At 45.4% G+C, this 18,720-nt stretch overlaps 2 protein-coding genes across 3 annotated transcripts in view; one reads left to right on the forward strand and one right to left on the reverse strand.

Moving 5' to 3' along the window:
* The window catches only part of CHP1 (calcineurin like EF-hand protein 1), a 50,964-nt gene extending 33,909 nt beyond the window's left edge, over positions 1-17,055 (reverse strand). The window contains exons 1-2 of the mRNA XM_003900799.3: positions 16,754-17,055; positions 3,684-3,756 (exon numbers count right to left, since the gene is read on the reverse strand). Coding sequence (XP_003900848.1) covers positions 3,684-3,756; positions 16,754-16,820 — 140 coding nt within the window. The 5' untranslated portion in view covers positions 16,821-17,055. The remainder of the gene's footprint in view (positions 1-3,683; positions 3,757-16,753) is intronic.
* Positions 17,056-17,256: 201 nt separating this feature from the next.
* EXD1 (exonuclease 3'-5' domain containing 1) overlaps positions 17,257-18,720 on the forward strand; it is a 46,375-nt gene continuing 44,911 nt past the window's right edge. Inside the window, exons 1-2 of one of the 2 annotated variants that reach the window (XM_009209964.4) lie at positions 17,257-17,520; positions 17,613-17,728. In XM_009209964.4, coding sequence (XP_009208228.2) covers positions 17,345-17,520; positions 17,613-17,728 — 292 coding nt within the window. In that variant the 5' untranslated portion in view covers positions 17,257-17,344. Of the gene's footprint in view, positions 17,729-18,720 lie in introns of both variants that reach the window. The other variant, XM_003900819.5, reaches the window with a different exon arrangement.

The following is an 18,720-nucleotide window of genomic DNA, read 5'->3' on the forward strand; positions in this document are numbered from 1 at the left end:
TTATTTTTATTTTTTGTAGAGACGGGGTTTCACTATGTTGCCCAGGCTGGTCTTGGGACTCCTGGCTTCAAGGAATCCTCTCACCGCAGCCTCCCAAAATGCTGGGATTACAGGCATGAGTCTCCTCGCCCAACCTTTCTTATATTTCAATCCACACCATGATAGAGATCAAAGAACAGGTTTATGACCTAGAGCTTTCAGGCCAGGTACAGTGGCTTATGCCTGTAATCCCAGTACTTTGGGAGGTCATGGCGGGAGGACTGATGGAGCCCAGGAGTTTGACACCAGCCTGGGCAACAAGGTGAGACCCTGTCTCCACAAAAAATGAAAATAAAAGTAATGGGAGAAGCACCAAGTTACCTTGAATACCTAGAAGAAACTACTCCACTGTACCACATAATGTGCACTTTTTTGTTTTGCTAAAAGTAAAAAGAAAAAAAAAATTAGCCAGGCATAGTGGTGCACACCTGTAGTTTCAGCTACTTGGGCGGCTGAGGTGGGAGAACTGCCTGAGCCCAGGAGGTTGAGGCTGCAGTGAGCTGTGAGGACGCCATTACACTCCAGCCTTGCAGACAGAATGAGACCCTGTCTCTTACAAAAAAAAAAAATTGCCAGCTTGGAGAACAGTGTCTGGCACATCCATAGATACTCAGTAAATACCTGCCAAATGAGTAAGCTAGTCTGCTGGCTTTCCACAGGCTGTGAAATGGTATCTTAAGGGTTGAGCAAATCTTACCTAGATATTTATTTATTTATTTATTTATTTATTTATTTATTTATTTTATTTTATTTTATTTGAGATGGAGTCTCGCTCTGTTGCCCAGGCTAGAGTGCAGTGGCATGATCTTGGCTCACTGCAACCTCCACCTCCCAGGTTTAAGCGATTCTCCTGCCTCTCAGCCTCCCAAGCAGCTGGGATTACAGGCATGCGCCCACCACACCCGGTTAATTTTTGTATTTTGAGTAGAGATGGGGTTTCACCATATTGGCCAGCCTGGTCTCAAACTCCTGACCTCAGGTGATCTGCCCATCTCAGCCTCCCAAAGTGCTGGGATTACAGGAATGGGCCACCACAACTGGCCAGATTTATTTATTTTTTTATTTTAAAGACAGGATCTCACTGTGTTGCCCAGGGTGCAGGGCAGTGGCACAATCTTGGTTCACTACAACCTTCACCTCCCAGGTTCAAGCGATTTTCCTGCCTCAACCTCCCAAGTACCTGGAATTACAGGCATGTGCCATCACACCTGGCTAATTTTTGTATTTTTAGTAAAGATGGGGTTTTACCATGTTGGCCAGGCTGGTCTCGAACTCCTGGCCTCAAGTGATCCAACTGCCTCGGCCTCCCAAAGTGCTGGATTACAGCCAGGTGGTAAGCCATCACGCTTGGCCCTTACTTAGATTTTAAGGAGCAGGCAATACCGACGCCTGGCAAGTTTTCAACCTTTCTTTTCTTCTTCTTCTTCTTTTTTTTTTTTTTTTTGAGACGAAGTCTCGCTCTGTCGCCCAGGCTGGAGTGCAGTGGCGCAATTCGGCTCACTGCAAGCTTTGCCTCTCAGGTTCACGCCATTCTCCTGCCTCAGCCTCCCGAGTAGCTGGGACTACAGGTGCCCGCCACCACGCCCAGCACCGAAAGAAATATTAAAGAAATTGGACTTCATCAAAATTAAAAATCTTTGTGCTTCAAAGAACACTATAAAGAGTGAAAAGACAATTCATATGACCCACAATTCCACTGCTAGGTGAATGTCCAAGAGAAATTAAAACACGTGCACCCAAAAATGTTCAAAGCAACACTATTTGTAATACTCCAAAGGTGTAAACTCAAATGTTTACCAACTGCTGAATGGATACACAAATGTGACATATCCATATGACAGACCATTTATTCAGCCATAAAAAGGAATGAAATACTGATCCTACATCATGGATGAACCTTAACAACATCATGTTAAGTAGAAGAAGTCAGTTTGTTTGTTTGAGACAAAGTCTCTCTCTGTCGCCCAGGCTGAAGTACAACAGCACAATCTGGGCTCACTGCAACCTCCGCCTCCCAAGTTCAAGCAATTCTCCTGCCTCAGCCTCCTGAGTAGCTGGGATTACAGGCACCCACCACCACGACTGGCTAATTTTTGTATTTTTAATAGAGACGGGGTTTCCCCATGTTGGCCAGTCTGGTCTCGAACTCCTGACCTCAGGTGATCCGCCTGCCTCGGCCTCCGAAAATGCTAGGATTACGGGCATGAGCCACCGCGCCTAGCTGGAAGAAGTCAGTTATAAGACCACATAATTGCATTTATATGAATTGTCCAGAGAGAAAAAGAAGGTAGATTTATGATTGCCAGGGAATGAGAGAAGGAGGAAACAGGTTTGCTTAACTGCATGCTTAATGAGTATGGGGTTTCTATTTGGGGTGATGATTTTGTCCAAAGGCTTAGCAACTGTATTCCTCCCCCTTTACGCTACATCCAACACCTGTGCTACAAGCTATCTAAAGAAGTCCTAAGCTGCTTCATGCCAGCCACAAGGAAAGGCAACAGCTTCAGTACATGCCAATCAAAGATGAAGAACCCCAGTATAAGAAAGGTTGCTACTGACAGTTAGTGTGGGAGATAATGGTAAATAATGTTTCATTTGACTATGGTAAGACAATTACAAACATAAAACAATGCAGCATTACATCACTCTGATATCATATACTTCCCCAGACCAGAGTTTCTCAATTTTGGCACTACTGACATCTAGACCAGAATAATTCTTTGTCATGTGGGCTGTCCTGTGCACTGTAGGATGTTTAGCAGCATCTCTGGCCACAACCCACTACGCAGTAGTAGCATTCTCCAGTCATGGCAATTACAAATGTTTCCAGACATTGTGCCCCAGGCGGCAAAATGGCCCTCAGATGAGAACCACTGCTCTAGACTAAAATACTGAACATTCTGTCCAACATTAACATACATAAAGTGATGAACCTTAGGGTCATGGGTTGGTAAATGAGAGAAGACAAAACAACCTGGACCACTTGGGACTGCCACGGGTCAGCTTCCTAAAAGCCAATGTTTGGGAAAGGATTATGGGAAAATGTAAGCAGAGAGAGCTGAAATCTTGAAAATACATTCCTAGGATCAGAACAATGATCACCTAAATGAAGGGGAGTTGGAATAAAGCAGCACGCACCTGGTAATGCATTTAATTGTCATAGTTCTGCTGATTTTTTTTTTTTTTTTAGATGGAGTCTTGCTCTGTTGCCCAGGCTGGAGTGCAGTGGTGCAATCTTGGCTCACTGCAACCTCTGCCTCCAGGGTTCAAGCAATTTCCTACTTCAGCTCCTGAGTAGCTGGGATTACAGGCACCTGCCACCACACTGGGCTAATTTTTGTATTTTTAGTAGAGACGGGGTTTCACCATGTTGGTCAGGCTGGTCTCGACCTCCTGGCCTCATGATCCGCCCGCCTTGGCCTCCCAAAGTGCTGGGATTACAGGCGTGAGCTACCACGCCCAGCCTGTTCTGCTGATTTAATTCCCTTGTGGATCAATGATGCTCAAAGACTAGTAGAGAAATGGTCCTTGCTATCTGCATGCTGGATGCCTATCATGTCTACCCTAGGGATAAAGGCAGCTATTCAGACACTGCCAGAGAGTTTCTGGTTTCTGTGAGGAAAATAAAGAAAAACACTGCCTACCTGAGAGTCCCGTTCTCTCCTTTGTCCAGGCTGGTGAACCGGCTGTAGAGGCGAGTGATTTGACTGTGGGAAACTAAAGAGCACAAAATTAGTCCCAGCTGGCGGGGAGTAGCCCTCATTCACGCTGAACCCACCCCTCGCTGTCAAATGCTTCAAAATTCAGTAGGACAGGGATGTCGCAACTCTTATCTCTAGAATGTTAAAGCAGAAAGTTTAAAAGCTAAAGAATGAAAGGAGTTAGAAAAAAAATAAATCAAGGGCAATCAAAATTCAATCTCAGGAATGAAGTCTAGGCTTAATTAAGACTGTGATGAATATCAGATAGTTAAGATTTAACAAAACAAAGGCAAATTTTTGTCCTGTCCTGTCCTGTCCAATCCCATCCCATCCTATTTTATTGAGACAAAGTTTTGCTCTTGTCACCAAGGCTGGAGTGCAGTGGTAAGATCTCAGCTCACTGCCACCTCCGCCTCCTGGGTTCAAGTGATTCCTGCCCCAGACTTCCAAGTAGCTAGGATTACAGGTATCCGCCACCACACCCAGCTAATTTTTTGTATTTTTAGAAGATACGGGGTTTCCCCATGTTGGCTAGGCTGGTCTTGAACTCCTGACCTCAGGTGATCCACTCACCTCAGCCTCCCAAACTGCTGGGATTATAGGGGTAAGCCACCATGCCCGGCCCAAATTTAGTTTAAAAGGAAGCTGTGAAACTTTCATGTTTCAATGCGCTGACTTAGACACTAAGAAAACGTATGTTTTTACTTTATTTTATTTTCCTTTTTTCTTTTCTTTTTTTTTCTTTTTTTTTTTTTTTTTCTGAGATGGGGTTTCACTCTTGTTGCCCAGGCTGGAGCGCAATAGCAAGATCTTGGCTCACTGCAACCTCCGCTTCTCAGGTTCAAGCGATTCTCCTACCTCAGCCTCCCAAGTAGCTGGGATTACAGGCACCCACCACTAAGCCCAGCTAATTTTGTATTTTTAGTAGAGACAGGGTTTTGCCATGTTGACCAGGGTCGTCTTGAACTCCTGACCTCAGGTGATCCACCCGCCTCAGCCTCCGAAGATGCTGGGATTACAGGCGTGAGCCACCATGCCCAGCCTATTTTACTTATTTTTCAAATTTTATTTTATTTTATTTTATTTTTTGGGGATAGAGTCTCACTTTGTCACCCAGGCTGGAGTGCAGTGATGTAATCTCTGCTCACTGTAACCTCCACCTCCTGGGTTCAAGCGATTCTCGTGCCCCAGTCTCCCAAGTAGCTGGGATTACAGGCATGAGCCACAGTTCCCAGCTAAAAATGCCTGTTTTGATTGAAAAACAGTTTGATCAGTTTGCTGTTTTAGGCTGTACTGCTAGGTAGGTGTTGTGTGTAGAATGTTTGATTGAGGTACAGCAAACAGATTCTATTTTAAAAATCTGGTTTACTCCTACACCAAGATTAGAGGCTTTATCTTTTCCCTAGGGATGGACCTTTGGGTAAAAGATCAGCTTCTTTTCTGTGCTTGCATGAGCTTCACTGAGTTCCCAGGAAGGGAACTGGCTCCAAGGAAGCACATTAGGCAAATTCGTAAAATGGTCATGCTATCATCAGATGACACTTACCAGAAAGCTATTTTGCTCCTCATTTTGGATTTAGTCCATAAACTCAAGATACAAGTTGACAATTAAAATGATGCAATAATGGCAGGTACACAATAACACTAAAAACTCAAAAAGGCCTTTCTGGGAAATAGTTTAGTCTCCTGATAGATTGGAAGTAAGAGAGAGGAAACAAACAGAGTTATCAGAGGAGAAAAGACAACAGCCAAAAAGGGTGTGACAAGCGTGGACTTTGTCCTAGGCTGTACCTTCAGAGGTTTAAAGGGTGGCCAAAGTAGTTCTGATAAGGTGTCCTCCGGCCTCAGCTCATGAAACAAAAATTTACTTGTAGTGTTGGGAACAATGGGACAAAGTAAACAGGGACAAGCAGGTGGTGAGTGGCTCAGAGCTAGGATAAAAGGACACACTGTGTGTGGCTGTGAATTCTTCAGCATCAGGTTTCACCCTTGAAGCTGGGCTCTGTTCTGTCCTAGCGCTCTAAGGTGATCACTGAGCAGAGAAGGCAAAAGCATTTCCATCAGGGCAGAGCCAGCAGGGATCCAGTCACTAAGGAGACAGTTGTGGACTGTTTTGCCAGTCAGGCAGGTATAAATGGCTCACTGTGAAGTGTACACACACGTGAGGGTTAGGCAGACAGATTCTGATTCCGTTCCTAGCACCACCGCTTACTAGAGAGGGGTATGTGAATGGGATCGTAGAGCGAACTCACCAGTCAATGAAAGGAAAGTGCTTGGCAAAGTGCCTGGCACATAGCAAGCACTCCAGGTCAGCTATTATCAGCATCATGCTTACATCCTGAGCCTGAAGGCACACGTATTACTGCTGCACTAATCACCCCCCATTTCCCTGCTGACTTTGCCAGTTACAACCGTTTTCTTTAAGAAGTTGACCAGTCTATCCCAGTTCTGGCCTCAGGCCTCACAGGCTACTCTTGCACTAAAGTTTCCTTTAGTTTAGCAAAAATAAGTCAGTTAAAGAATTACTAAATTTCGGGCCGGGCGCAGTGGCTCACACCTGTAATCCCAGCACTTTGGCAGGCCAAGGGGGGTGGATCAAGAGGAAAAGAGATCGAGACCATCCTGGCCAACATGGTGAAACCTCGTCTCTACTAAAAATACAAAACTTTGCTGGGCATAGTGGCGTGCGCCTGTAGTCCCAGCTACTTGGGAGGCTGAGGAAGGAGAATCACTTGAACCAGGCAGGCAAAGGCTGCTGTGAGCGGAGATCCCATCACTGCACTCCACTTAAAAAAAAAAAAAAATTACTACACTTCCCAAAAGCAAAATTTGTTCACAATCCCAACACTGCCATTTTCATTTCTTCATATACCTTTTTTTTGAGACAGAGTTTCGCTCTTGTTGCCCAGGCTGGAGTGCAATGGTATGTTCTCGGCTCACCACAACCTCCGCCTCGCGGGTTCAAGCAATTCTCCCGCCTCAGCCTCCCAAGTATTTGGAATTATAGGCATGCACCACCACGCCCAGTTAATTTTGTATTTTTAGTAGAGACGGGGTTTATCCATGTTGGTCAAGCTGGTTTTGAACTCTCAACCTCAGGTGATCCACCCTCCTCGGCCTCCCAAAGTGCTGGGATTACAGGCTTGAGCCACCGCGCCTGGCTCTTCATATATCATCTAATATCAGTTACTTGTATACTTTACTAAGTTGTAATAGCTTGCTTTTCATTTAGTAATTCACACTTTTTCTATATTGCTTTGGAGTACTTCTTAATCCAATTTATATAATTTTAAAATTGGAAGAAAGGTTATCTAATCCGACCCCTTCAATGAACAAATGAGAGCCAGGCATGATGGCTGGCACCTATAATCCCAGGACTTTCAGAGGCAGAGGCAGGACAATAATTTGAGGCCAGGAGTTCAAGACCAGGCTGGGGAACAGAGTGAAACCTCTTCTCTACAAAAATAAAAAAAAAAATTATTTTAAACCAAAAAAAATCCACATATGAGCCATTAAACATCTTTCTAATCTATATCATCCAAAATAACTGGGCACTGAGGCCGGGCGCGGTGGCTCACGTCTGTAATCCCAGCACTTTGGGAGGCCGAGGCAGGCGGATCATGAGGTTAGGAGATCAAGACCATCCTGGCAAACACGGTGAAACCCTGTCTCTACAAAAAATTAGCCAGGCATGGTGGTGGGCGCCTGTAGTCCCAGCTACTCGGGAGGCTGAGGCAGGAGAACGTCATGAACTCAGGAGGTGGAGTTTGCAGTGAGCGGAGATCACGCCATTGCACTCCAGCCTGGGTGACAGAGCGAGACTCTGTCTCAAAAACATAGAAAATAAAAAATAAAATAATAATAAATAAAATAAAATAAAATAACTAGACACTAAAACCTCCTATAGTATGTTGAGACCAGTTTATGGCTGCTAAATTCAAAATGTGGCAGCGCGTGGTGGCTCAAGCCTGTAGTCCCAGAACTTTGGGAGGCTGAGGGCGGGCAGATCACCTGAGGCCAAGAGTTCAAGAGCAGTCTGGCCAACCTGGTGAAACCCTGTCTCTACTAAAAATACAAAAATTAGCCAGGTGTGGTGGTGTAATCTCAGTCACTTGGGAGGCTGAGGCAGGAGGAGAATCGCTTGATCCTGGGAGGCAGAGGTTGCAGTGAGCTGAAATCTCACCACTGCACTCCAGCCTCGGTGACAGAGTGAAATTATGCCTCAAAACAAAACAAATAATAACAAAAAAAGTACTAATATGTTAAAAATAAATAATGTAAATAAGTAGCCAAAACATTAAAAAAAAATCTGCTATCTTCCAGGACGAACTGGGTTATATGGGAGTCAGTGGAGAAACATAAAACCAAATGTCAACTTTTAATATTAACGAATATGGTCATATCTAAACTAAACTCGAAAATTTTAGGACAAATTTTAGAACCATAATGATATGGTTACAAATAATTCTGTTAACAAAAAGAAGGAGAGAAGGCTTTAATTTAGGTACCAAATTCACTGTGACAAAGAATATAAAGCAATCTCAGAACAATTCCAATCTACCTATAAAGGAGTTACACCATCTATGTGTAGAAAGGTATTGGAACTGGTGTGAATGAAGGCCGATCATGTTTCCAGGGAAGTATTTTCCCCAGAAGGCTCTAAGCTAGTCAGACAGGTGCCCAAAACCTGCACAATTCTTGGTAACTCAAAGGAAGTATCAGGAGTTGACAGTTACTCTCAGAGAACGCCATGCATATAAACATGTGTTTTTTTTTTTTGAGTCAGAGTCTCGCTTTGTCACCCAGGATGGAGTGCAATGGCGCAATCTCAGCTCACTGCAAACTCCGCCTCCCAGGCTCAGGCCATTCTCCTGCCTCAGCCTCCAGAGTAGCTGGGACTACAGGTGCCCGCCACCACGCCCAATTAATTTTTTTTTTTGTATTTTTAGTAGAGATGGAGTTTCACCATGTTAGGCAGGATGGTCTCAATCTCCTGACCTCGTGATCCATCCCCCTCGGCCACCCTAAAGTGCTGGGATTACAGGCGTGAGTCACCGCTCCTGGCTATAAATATGTCTTGAATAAAGCTGTATTTTTTCTCCACTGGTATGAGTAAATAATCATTTTAAATTGTTGAAAGATTATGTAAAAGACCCTGTTTGGCTGAGGGCGGTGTCTCATGCCTGCAATCCTAGCACTTTGGGAGGCTAAAGTGGGAGGATCCCTTGAGGAAAGACCAGTTCAAAACCTGGGCAACAAAGCAAGACCTCATCTCCACAATCAATCAGTGAATCATCAGCTGGGCATGGTGGCGCATTCCTGTACGCCCAGCTACTTGGGAGGCTGAGGCAAAAGGACTGTTTCAGCCCACGAGTTCAAGGTTGCAGTGAGGTATGATCACACCCCTCCACTCCAACCTGGGTGACAGAGTGAGACTCTGTCTCAAAAAAAACACACACACAAAAAGCAAAAAAAGACGCTGTTAACCTTGTTGAAATCTATCATCACTGCATTGTGCAAAGAGGAGGAAGGCATTTCAGAGAAGTGCCAAGCAGAAATGGCAGAGGGAAGAATAAAAACAAAAAGGGAGTAAGAAAAAGTTATTTTGGAGGGCCGGGCGTGGTGGCTCACGTCTGTAATCGCAGCACTTTTGGGAGGTGGGTGGATCACGGGGTCAAGAAATTGAGACTATTCTGGCCAACATGGGGAAACCCTGTCTCTACTAAAAATACAAAAATTAGCTGGGCATGGTGGTGGGCGCCTGTAGTCCCAGCTACTCAAGAGGCTGAGGCAGGAGAATCACTTGAACCCAGGAGGAGGAGGTTGAAGCGAGCCGATATTGCACCACTGCACTCCAGCCTGGCGACAGGCGAGACTCTGTCTCAAAAAAAAAAAAAAAAAAAAAAAGGCCGGGCGCGGTGGCTCAAGCCTGTAATCTCAGCACTTTGGGAGGCCGAGACGGGCGGATCACGAGGTCAGGAGATCAAGACCATCCTGGCTAACAGGGTGAAACTCCGTCTCTACTAAAAAATACAAAAAAACTAGCCGGGCGAGGTGGCGGGTGCCTGTAGTCCCAGCTACTTGGGAGGCTGAGGCAGGAGAATGGCCTGAACCCGGGAGGCGGAGCTTGCAGTGAGCTGAGATCCGGCCACTGCATTCCGGCCTGGGCGACAGAGCGAGACTCCGTCTCGGGGAAAAAAAAAAGAAAAAAAGAAAAAGTCCTTGCCTTTATTCCAAATCTTAATGCAGAAGAACAGATTGATAACCTAGGTAAAGATTACAAGTGCAGCCAAAGGTAGCTGTAGATAAAGGAAAGTTGAAGCCTGTGCTTCCCGGAACGCACTACACCTTAACATTTCCCCTGACGTGAAGACTTCAAGCACTGGACTAGTCTCTTAGGATTAAGAGAGATTTTAAAACATTATATAAAACAAATAAAATCTACCTTCTTATAATTGGAGAAATTTGAAAAGGAAGTGAATGATAGATGATACTAAGGTGACTCACACCTATACTCCCAGCCCTTTGGGAGACTGAGGCAGGCACGTCACCTGAGGTTAGGAGTTTGAGATCAGCCTAGCCAACGTGGTGAAACCTCATCTCTACTAAAAATAAAAACAATTAGCTGGGCATGGTGGCACATGCCTATAATCCCAGCTACTTGGGAGGCTGAAGCAGGAGAATCACTTGAAGCCAGGAGGCAGAGGTTGCAATGAGCTGAGATCACTCCACTGCACTCCAGCCTGGACGACAAAAGTGAAACTCCATCTCAATTAAAAAAAAAAAGAAAAGAAAAAGAAAAGAAAGAAAGAAAAAAAGGGGCCGGGTGTAGTGGCTCATGCCTGTAATCTCAGCACTTTGGGAGGCTAAGGTGGGTGGATCGCCTGAGATCAGTTCAAGACCAGCCTGGCTGCCATGGCGAAACCCAGGTTATTGCTACAATTAAGTGAATCAAGGGTGACGATTATAGAAACTCCTAAGACATTTGTGGCTTATCCTCAATTACACCTTTTTTTTTTTTTTTCCAAATAAGCTTTATGAAAATGCATAAGTCTGAAAGAAGGTAGAACAAAGACAATTTAGCAAATATTTTAGTCCCTACTAAAAATACAAAAAATTAGCTGGGCCTGGTGGCAGGCACCTGTAATCCCAGCTACTTGGGAAGCTGAGGCAAGAGAATTGCTTGAACCCAGGAGGCGGAGGTTGCAGTGAGCTCACATCAAGCCACTGCACTCCAGCCTAGGCAACAAGAGCAAGACTCTGTCTCAAAAAAAAAAAAAAAAAAAAAAAAAGATAATATTAAGAAGTATTATCAACTTTCTTAGGTGTGATAATGGCATTGTGGTTACATAAAAACCATCCCAATACTTACGGGATACATGCAGAAGTATGAAAGGGTGAAGAGTTCTAATACCTACAACTTTCAAATGGTTTATCCAAAAATTTACATAAATAAAGCTTATATCTTTGCAGCTGCTGCTGGGGTCAATTATCCTCTGAATGAATAAACCTCCAACTACTCTATGCTCTGGACCACTGTCTGCTCCTTGCAACCACAAAAAAGTTCCTGGCCAGTGGCTCACATCTGTAATCACAGCACACTGGGGGACTGGGATGGGTGGATCACCTGAACTCAGGAGTTCGAGACCAGCCTGGGCAACATGGTGGAACCCTATCTCTACAAAAATAAAAAATCAGCCAGGCATGGTGGCATGTGCCCATAGTCCCAGCTACTCAGGAGGCTGAGCTGGGAGGACTGCTTGAGTCCAGGAGCTTGAGGCTGCAGTGAGCTGTGATCATGCCATTGTACTCCAGCCTGGATGATAGAGCAAGACTCTGTCTCAAAAAAATAAATAAAAATTAAAAATCAGGCTTGATTTTGGGAGGTGGGTGGATCACAAGGTCAAGAGATCAAGACCGTCCTGACCAACATAGGGAAACAGTGGCTCACATCTGTAATCCCAGTACTTTGAAAGGCTGGGGTGGAAGGATCACTTTAGGCCAGGAGTTTGAGGCTGCAATGAGCTATGACTGCACTACCACACTCCAGCCTGGGCAATAGAGTGAGACCCTGTCTCAAAAAAAAAAGTTCTTAGGATCTCTTTCCTACAATGCCCTCTCTAATTGACAAATAATTGCTTCTTACCCCTTTATGGCAACAAATGAGGATAAAACTTTGCACTAGAACTCGAAAAGTACAGAGCTTTACAAGTCACTTAAGCCAAAACCAGCTAGAGGTGTTAGTTATCCATGCATTTCCACTCAATAGAAGGCAGAAGACAGCCGGGTTTTCTGCAGTGACGGAACCTTCAGGCTGGTGAGAGCTGTGAAGGGTCCTACATTTAGAGGCACGAGAAACCTAAAGTTGAATTTCTACTTACATTCTAGCCATGAAATTGTTCTCAAGCAATTGCCTTTGCCAGGCTTGTACTCTGTTAGAACTCTACCATTACTACACTCTTTCAAACAAACAAAACCTCACCAACCTGTACAACTTACTTCCTAAACCTGTTCAACACCCTTCCCGTACCATATGACACATACCACAAGGTAGAGACTAAAAATAATCTGTATTCATTACTACTTGAATGGCATGAATTGTTTCTCAAGGTGGTGGTGTTGTTGTTGTTGTTGTTGTTTTGAGATAGGGTCTTTTTCTCCCAGGCCAGAGTGCAGTGGCGCAAACATGACTCACTGCAGCCTTGACCTCCCGCCTAAGCAATCCTCCCACCTCAGCCTCCCGAGTAGCTGGGACTGCAGGCACACTTCACCATGTCCAGCTAATTTTTTTTAAATTTATTTTTTGTAGAGATGAGGTTTCCCCATGTTGCCCAGGCTGGTCTTGAACTTCTGGGCTCAAGCAATCTACCCACCTTGGCTTCCCAAACTGCTGGAACTACAGGTGTGAGCCACTGCGCCTGGCCTCGTAAAGTTTTAAGTAATTCACAGCTAGCTTATTGCTACAATTATGTGAATTAAGGGTGATGATTATAGAAACTCCTAAGACATTTGTGGCTTATCCCCAATTACACCTTTTTTTTCAAATAAGCTTTATGAAAATGCAGAAGTCTGAAAGAAGGTAGTAGAACAAAGACAATTTAGCAAATATGCCAACAGAAAGCATTTCTTAGACAGTTCCTAAACTGTTAAAACATCGTGACTTAACAGTTTCATTAACTGTTAAAAACTCCTTTAAAAATTTTATTTCCTTGGAATTGGCAAAACATCTGTACTTAATTCCTAATCAAATGTCCACTAAAGAAGTATAAAATGTTGTCACCTCCCCAATAATATAGCCCTACACATAGTTTTTATAACTAGTACATGCCAATGGTATTTTCCCAGTAAGATGATTGTTATCTATGGTTCAAAATAACAACATTCACATGAAGTTTATTATACCAGACACTATTCTAAGTACTTTACATAATTCATCTCATTTAATTGCCGTAAGAATCCTATAAAGTAGGCACTATTATTATTCTAATTTTACAGATGATGAAACTCAGGCTCACAGGTATTACTTTTCCAAACACTTACTGTTATTCATTAAATATCAAATACCAGCTAATCTAGTCATGTATAAATTCTAATCTCTTTAAAATTACAAAAAATATGGTTAAAGATAATCATCAATTCCAATGCACAGCTTTTGCATTGAATATAAAGTTAGCATTCCTCAATTATGTTACATTTTCTACTGGCAAAGGAAGTAGTAAAATGTCTTATAATTGTTCTTAAAGTGCTTCTGTTAGTTTTCCAAATTCTTCATAGAACAAAAGGCAGATGGAAATAGGACAAAGTCCACCTCTCTACCCACTCCGGATATCCGTTTTTATTCTTCAAAATCCTTTGCATCATACCAAATTACTCCTTGAAAAAGCAACTCTGGGCCTGGTGCAGTGGCTCACACCTGTGATCCCAGCGCTTTGGGAGGCCAAAGTGGCCTGAGAATCACTTGAGGCCAGCAGTTCATGACCAGCCTCGACAAAATAGCAAGTCTCCATCTCTACAAAAGATAAAGATAAAAATCAGCTAAGCATGGTGGTATGTGCCTGTAGTCCTAGCTACTTGGGACGCTGAAGCTGGAGGATGGCTTAAGCCCAGAGTTCAAGGCTTGCAGTGAGCTATGCTCAAGCCACTGTAGTCCAGCCTGGGAGACAGAGCAAAGACCCTGTCTCTAAAATAAAGAAAAAGAAAAAGAAGGGCCGGGCGCAGTGGCTCAAGCCTGTAATCCCAGCACTTTGGGAGGCCGAGACGGGCGGATCACGAGGTCAGGAGATCGAGACCATCCTGGCTAACACGGTGAAACCCTGTCTCTACTAAAAAAATACAAAAAACTAGCCGGGCGCAGTGGCGGGCGCCTGTAGTCCCAGCTACTCGGGAGGCTGAGGCAGGAGAATGGCGTAAACCCGGGAGGCGGAGCTTGCAGTGAGCTGAGATCCAGCCACTGCACTCCAGCCTGGGCGACAGAGCCAGACTCCGTCTCAAAAAAAAAAAAAAAAAGAAAAAGAAAAAACAACTCTGATGATGGACACTATTTGGATAAACTGATGGTTCTCAGCACAGAGGAATGACTTTGTAGCAGGCTTGGGGGCATCTCTCCTGGAAGTCACCCAAAATGCCCTAGGTTAATCTATTACTCCATTCATCCATGTATCAAGGCCCAATTCCCATCCTCCACGAGGACAGCCCACAGGGACGCTCTCTTCCCTGATTTCTGAAGGTGGGTGACACACAATTTCAGCTTTCTTATGTCATGATGCTAATCATAACTCTCTTGGGCTTATCTCCCCAACCAGGTTGTGGGCGTTTTTTTGTCACCATCTGCTCTCAGTACCTAGCACAGTACTGAACAGACACTGTAAAAATTCAGTAAGCACTTGTTTCACTAAGCATTCTGGCTCAATACATACATTTGCACTGGTTGTGGAGAGAATCTCCCTCACAAGTGACTCACTCTTTGGTAATGGGGAAAACAGCTTTTCCATGAGCACTCAGTTGTTTCTCCACAAGCCACATGGTAAAAATATCCCATCCAGGCCCTTTCCATTTGGTCAAATGTATGTAAACCAGAATGGGATTACCGCTCCCTTCATTCTGAAGCAAAAATGGCTTTTTGCATCCTCACTATGGTTTACACTTTCTCGTTAAGTGACTCTGTATTTATTTCTCTTTCATTCTGCTTATTTCTCCATGTGACTCTTTAACACAAATACTTTAATTCGGTGTCACCCTAGACCTAAAGTAGTTCTAATTACAAATGTGGCCAGAAGCTATGGCCACAAAATGTAATAAAATGCTTGCTGAATCCAAACTGCTTGTATCTCCACTCCTAGGGTCAGAGTAAGTCAGTGGCCAAACAAGTACTGCAAATTATAAAGAGATAACTACTTTGGGTCATTCAAAATTGTGAAAAGAACTGCCTTGGTAGGTGGAGAGGTTATCACTATCAAAGGTCTTTACAGAGAGGCTTAAGGGCCATATTTTAGGGGAGGCTGAAAGGGGCAAACCAATCCAGCAAGGGGTGGGGCTAGATAACATCCCTTCCAACTTGAAAACTCTAGAAAGTTGAACTTGTCACAAAGCAGAGAACAGCACTTAACATATTCCAGGCCTGAGTAATTCTGTAGTTGTCCATAGCACTCCTCGGTACTATCTGCATATGGGCCCCTGAGTGAGTTACTGGTCATCTCATTATCAAAGACAGGTATGATGAAGAGACAGAGCTCAGGTGCTACATCATTCATTAACTCAACAAGAATCGTAAAGGTTTACTGAAAAGATAAAATATTGTATGCATCAATACAATTGTATCATACATTGCATTATCAAGGACTATTCAAAGGTATGCTGGTATTTTACAGAGCTTCAGAATCCCCAGAGTCCTTTTGCTCCTTTGTGTAGGCTAATGAGGAAGAGACTGGACTATTAAAAAAAAAAAAAAAAATCAGTTCTGCAGGGCAGGGTGGCTCACACCTGTAATCGCAACACTTTGGGAGGCCGAGGCGGGTGGATCACTTGAGGTCAGGAGTTCAAGGCCAGCCTGGCCAACATGGTGAAACCCCGTCTCTACCAAAAATACAAAAATTAGCCAAGTGTGGTGGCAGGCGCCTGTACTCCCAGCTACTCGGGAGGCTGAGGCCAGAGAATCGCTTGAACCTGGGAGGCAGAGGTTGCAGTGTGCTGAGATCACACCACTGCACTCCACCCTGGGTGACAGAGGGAGACTCCTTTAAAAAAAAAAAAAAAAAAATCAGTTCCTAGTACAAATTCACACGGAGATTTTTGAAGCACATCCAATTTCAATAGCGAATAAAAAGTACACCAGCACAGTAGAAATCAATATATATATATGAAATTAGGCCAGCAAGTATCCTCGTGTAAGTAAAAAACTGGTGCTCATAGTATCCGTGTTTTTTCTCTAGAAGTTCAGATTGAAAGAAGTCTCACAATCCCAGATCCCTGTTGAAAGGTCTCCAGGCATCGGGTCATGTCTCCCAAAGCCTTACTACACGGTCTTGCTTTCTGGGTGGTTTTCCTAATTTGTGACAAGAACTTGTTTGTAATTTCCCATAGTTGTCAGAGGTTTTAGGTCCTTGCCTAGAAATGGATTTTCTATAGAATCCATCTCGAGTTCCTGAATTTGCTTCTCGGGCTTTACCTACTGTTCAGGATGCCTCTTCATAGGGAAGGGTGGTGCTAGGCAACAGAAAGGAAAGGAGTTCGGGGACTTTGATGGGCAAGGGGCAGAAAAGGGGGGCGTCGACGCTCTAAGAGTGATCAAGACTCCCGATGTTGAAGGGAAGGACACCCCCACAGTAGCTACAGCCCCGCTCCAGGAAGCTGCAGCTGGAAGAACAGGTCTTCCAGCTCTCGGTCCCGAAACCTGGAGGCTGCCCAGGACCCCCCCAACCTCACAGGCACCCGAGCTCCAGACCTTAGCGACAGCCGCCCTCGGTTGCGAGGCCAGTCTGAGGCGCCCGGCGTTCCCACCCCCAACCCGAACTCACAGCCGGTCTCCTTCTTGATCTCCTCGAGCTCTTCGTCCCGCAGTAACGTGGAGGCCCGAGAACCCATCGCCGTGCCGGGAGCTCCTCCGGGAGCAGCGGCGCCAGAAGAGAGGGCGACAGGAGGGAAGGAGGGAGGGAAGGGCGGGCTAGGGGTCAAGAAGGGAGAGGGCAGTGTTTCCACTGCGGACCCAGGAGGGAACCCAGGGGTGGTGCGCTGGGGAGGGCGGCCCCGAGGACCCGCCAATCAGGCGCGAGGCAGCGCCCGGCTCAGGAGTCGACGTCAGCGTTCGAGTTCCAGCCCCGAATGAATCAGCCCAGCTCCAGCCCAAGTCCTGCTGAAGATGGACCCCGCCCCCGGAACCGCAGCTGCCACCGGCCTTAAAGGGGCGATGCCACTCGGGCGCTAACGACGCAATTAAAAGGGCAATTCCATTGACCAACCGTTTTACAACAAACTAACCTGCGGCAGGCAGCGTAGCCTACCTTTTCTCACAGAAATCGAATACTAGGAATCCTACTCGATAGGTGGCACGGATTGCGGAGAGAAACTTCGCGTGGGGGGAACCCTAGGGTGTGCCCCTCGGGGACTGCATGCGCTCTGTATCTTTCCTGGCGGCCGTCCTCCTCCCGGCCGCAGGGGGCGCTGGGGAGCCAGCCTCGGGGCCGCGTGCTGATTGGCTCCTTGGGAAACAGACGAGACTGGACGTTGGGCCGGGCGGGCGTCGCCTCTGCAGCGTGGGTGCCCGGCGTCGCGGACCTTTCTCCAGGTTGTTTTCAGGCTGTGATTTGATAACCGCCGCCGGGTGGCGTGGAGCGTCCCGAGACTTTTTCCTTCATTGCAGCCCCCCTCTTCTTTTAGTTCTAGACTGAAGTTCGAGGAATTCACCACTTGGCTGAAATTAGGATCCAGATTTCCCAAACTTGCTTCGGAGGAAAAAGCCCTAACGATGGAGGACAGTGAATTCCTAGCTTATGGTCCGCCATTTATTTGAAGTTCCTTACTTTGTCTTAAAAATGAGAAATTTTGCATTTTATTCTCATGGTGTATTGTTTGTTTTGATTAAAAAGGTAGGCCGGACACGGTGGCTCACGCCTGTAATCCCAGCATTTTGGGAGGTCGAGGCGGGCTGATCACCTGAGGTCAGGAGTTCGAGACCAGCCTGACCAATATGGAGAAACTTCGTCTATACTAAAAATATAAAATTAGTCGGGCGTGGTGGCGCATGCCTGTAATCCCAGCTACTCGGGAGGCTGAGGCAGGAGAATCGCTTGAACCCGGGAGGCGGAGGTTGCAGTGAGCCAAGATCGCGGCATTGCCTGGGTGACAGAGCGAGACTCCGTCTCAAAAAAAAAAAAAAAAAAAGTAAAAAGCCACCCATTAAATTAGTGCCTACTCTCAGGTGAACCAGTTCTTACTGCTTCACCGGCCTTACCCCTTCACACCTGTTTGGTTAGAAGCCGTATAAGATATGGAAGAACTGAATTCTGACCGCTGTCTGTTAGAACCTAAGTACCAGGGTATTTTTGTCTTAGCAAGCTTTCCCAGGTCAACTTAGGTTATTAGTTTTAAGTGTTACCTAAGGCTTTACAGCTTAGCCTGAGGCCCCACACGTTCCCTGCAGGCTGAGGTTCTAGTGTGAAGAACTACAGTTTTGTTTTGTTTGTTGTTGTTGCTGTTGTTTGAGATGGAGTTTTTGCTCTTGTTCCCAGGCTGGAGTGCAAAGGCGCCATCTCAGCTCACCGAAACCTCCGCCTCCCGAGTTCAAGCGATTCTCCTGCTTCAGCCTCCCGAGTAGCTGGGGTTATAGGCATGCGCCACCGCCTCCAGCTAATTTTATATTTTTAGTAGAGACGGGGTTTCTCCATATTGGTCAGGCTGGTCTCGGACTTCTGACCTCAGGTGATCCGCCCGCCTCAGCCTCCCAAAGTGCTGTGATTACAGGTGCGACCCACCGCACTTGGCCTGT

Source organism: Papio anubis, chromosome 7 (genome assembly GCF_008728515.1).
Source record: "Papio anubis isolate 15944 chromosome 7, Panubis1.0, whole genome shotgun sequence".
Classification (NCBI taxonomy): Eukaryota; Metazoa; Chordata; class Mammalia; order Primates; family Cercopithecidae; genus Papio; species Papio anubis.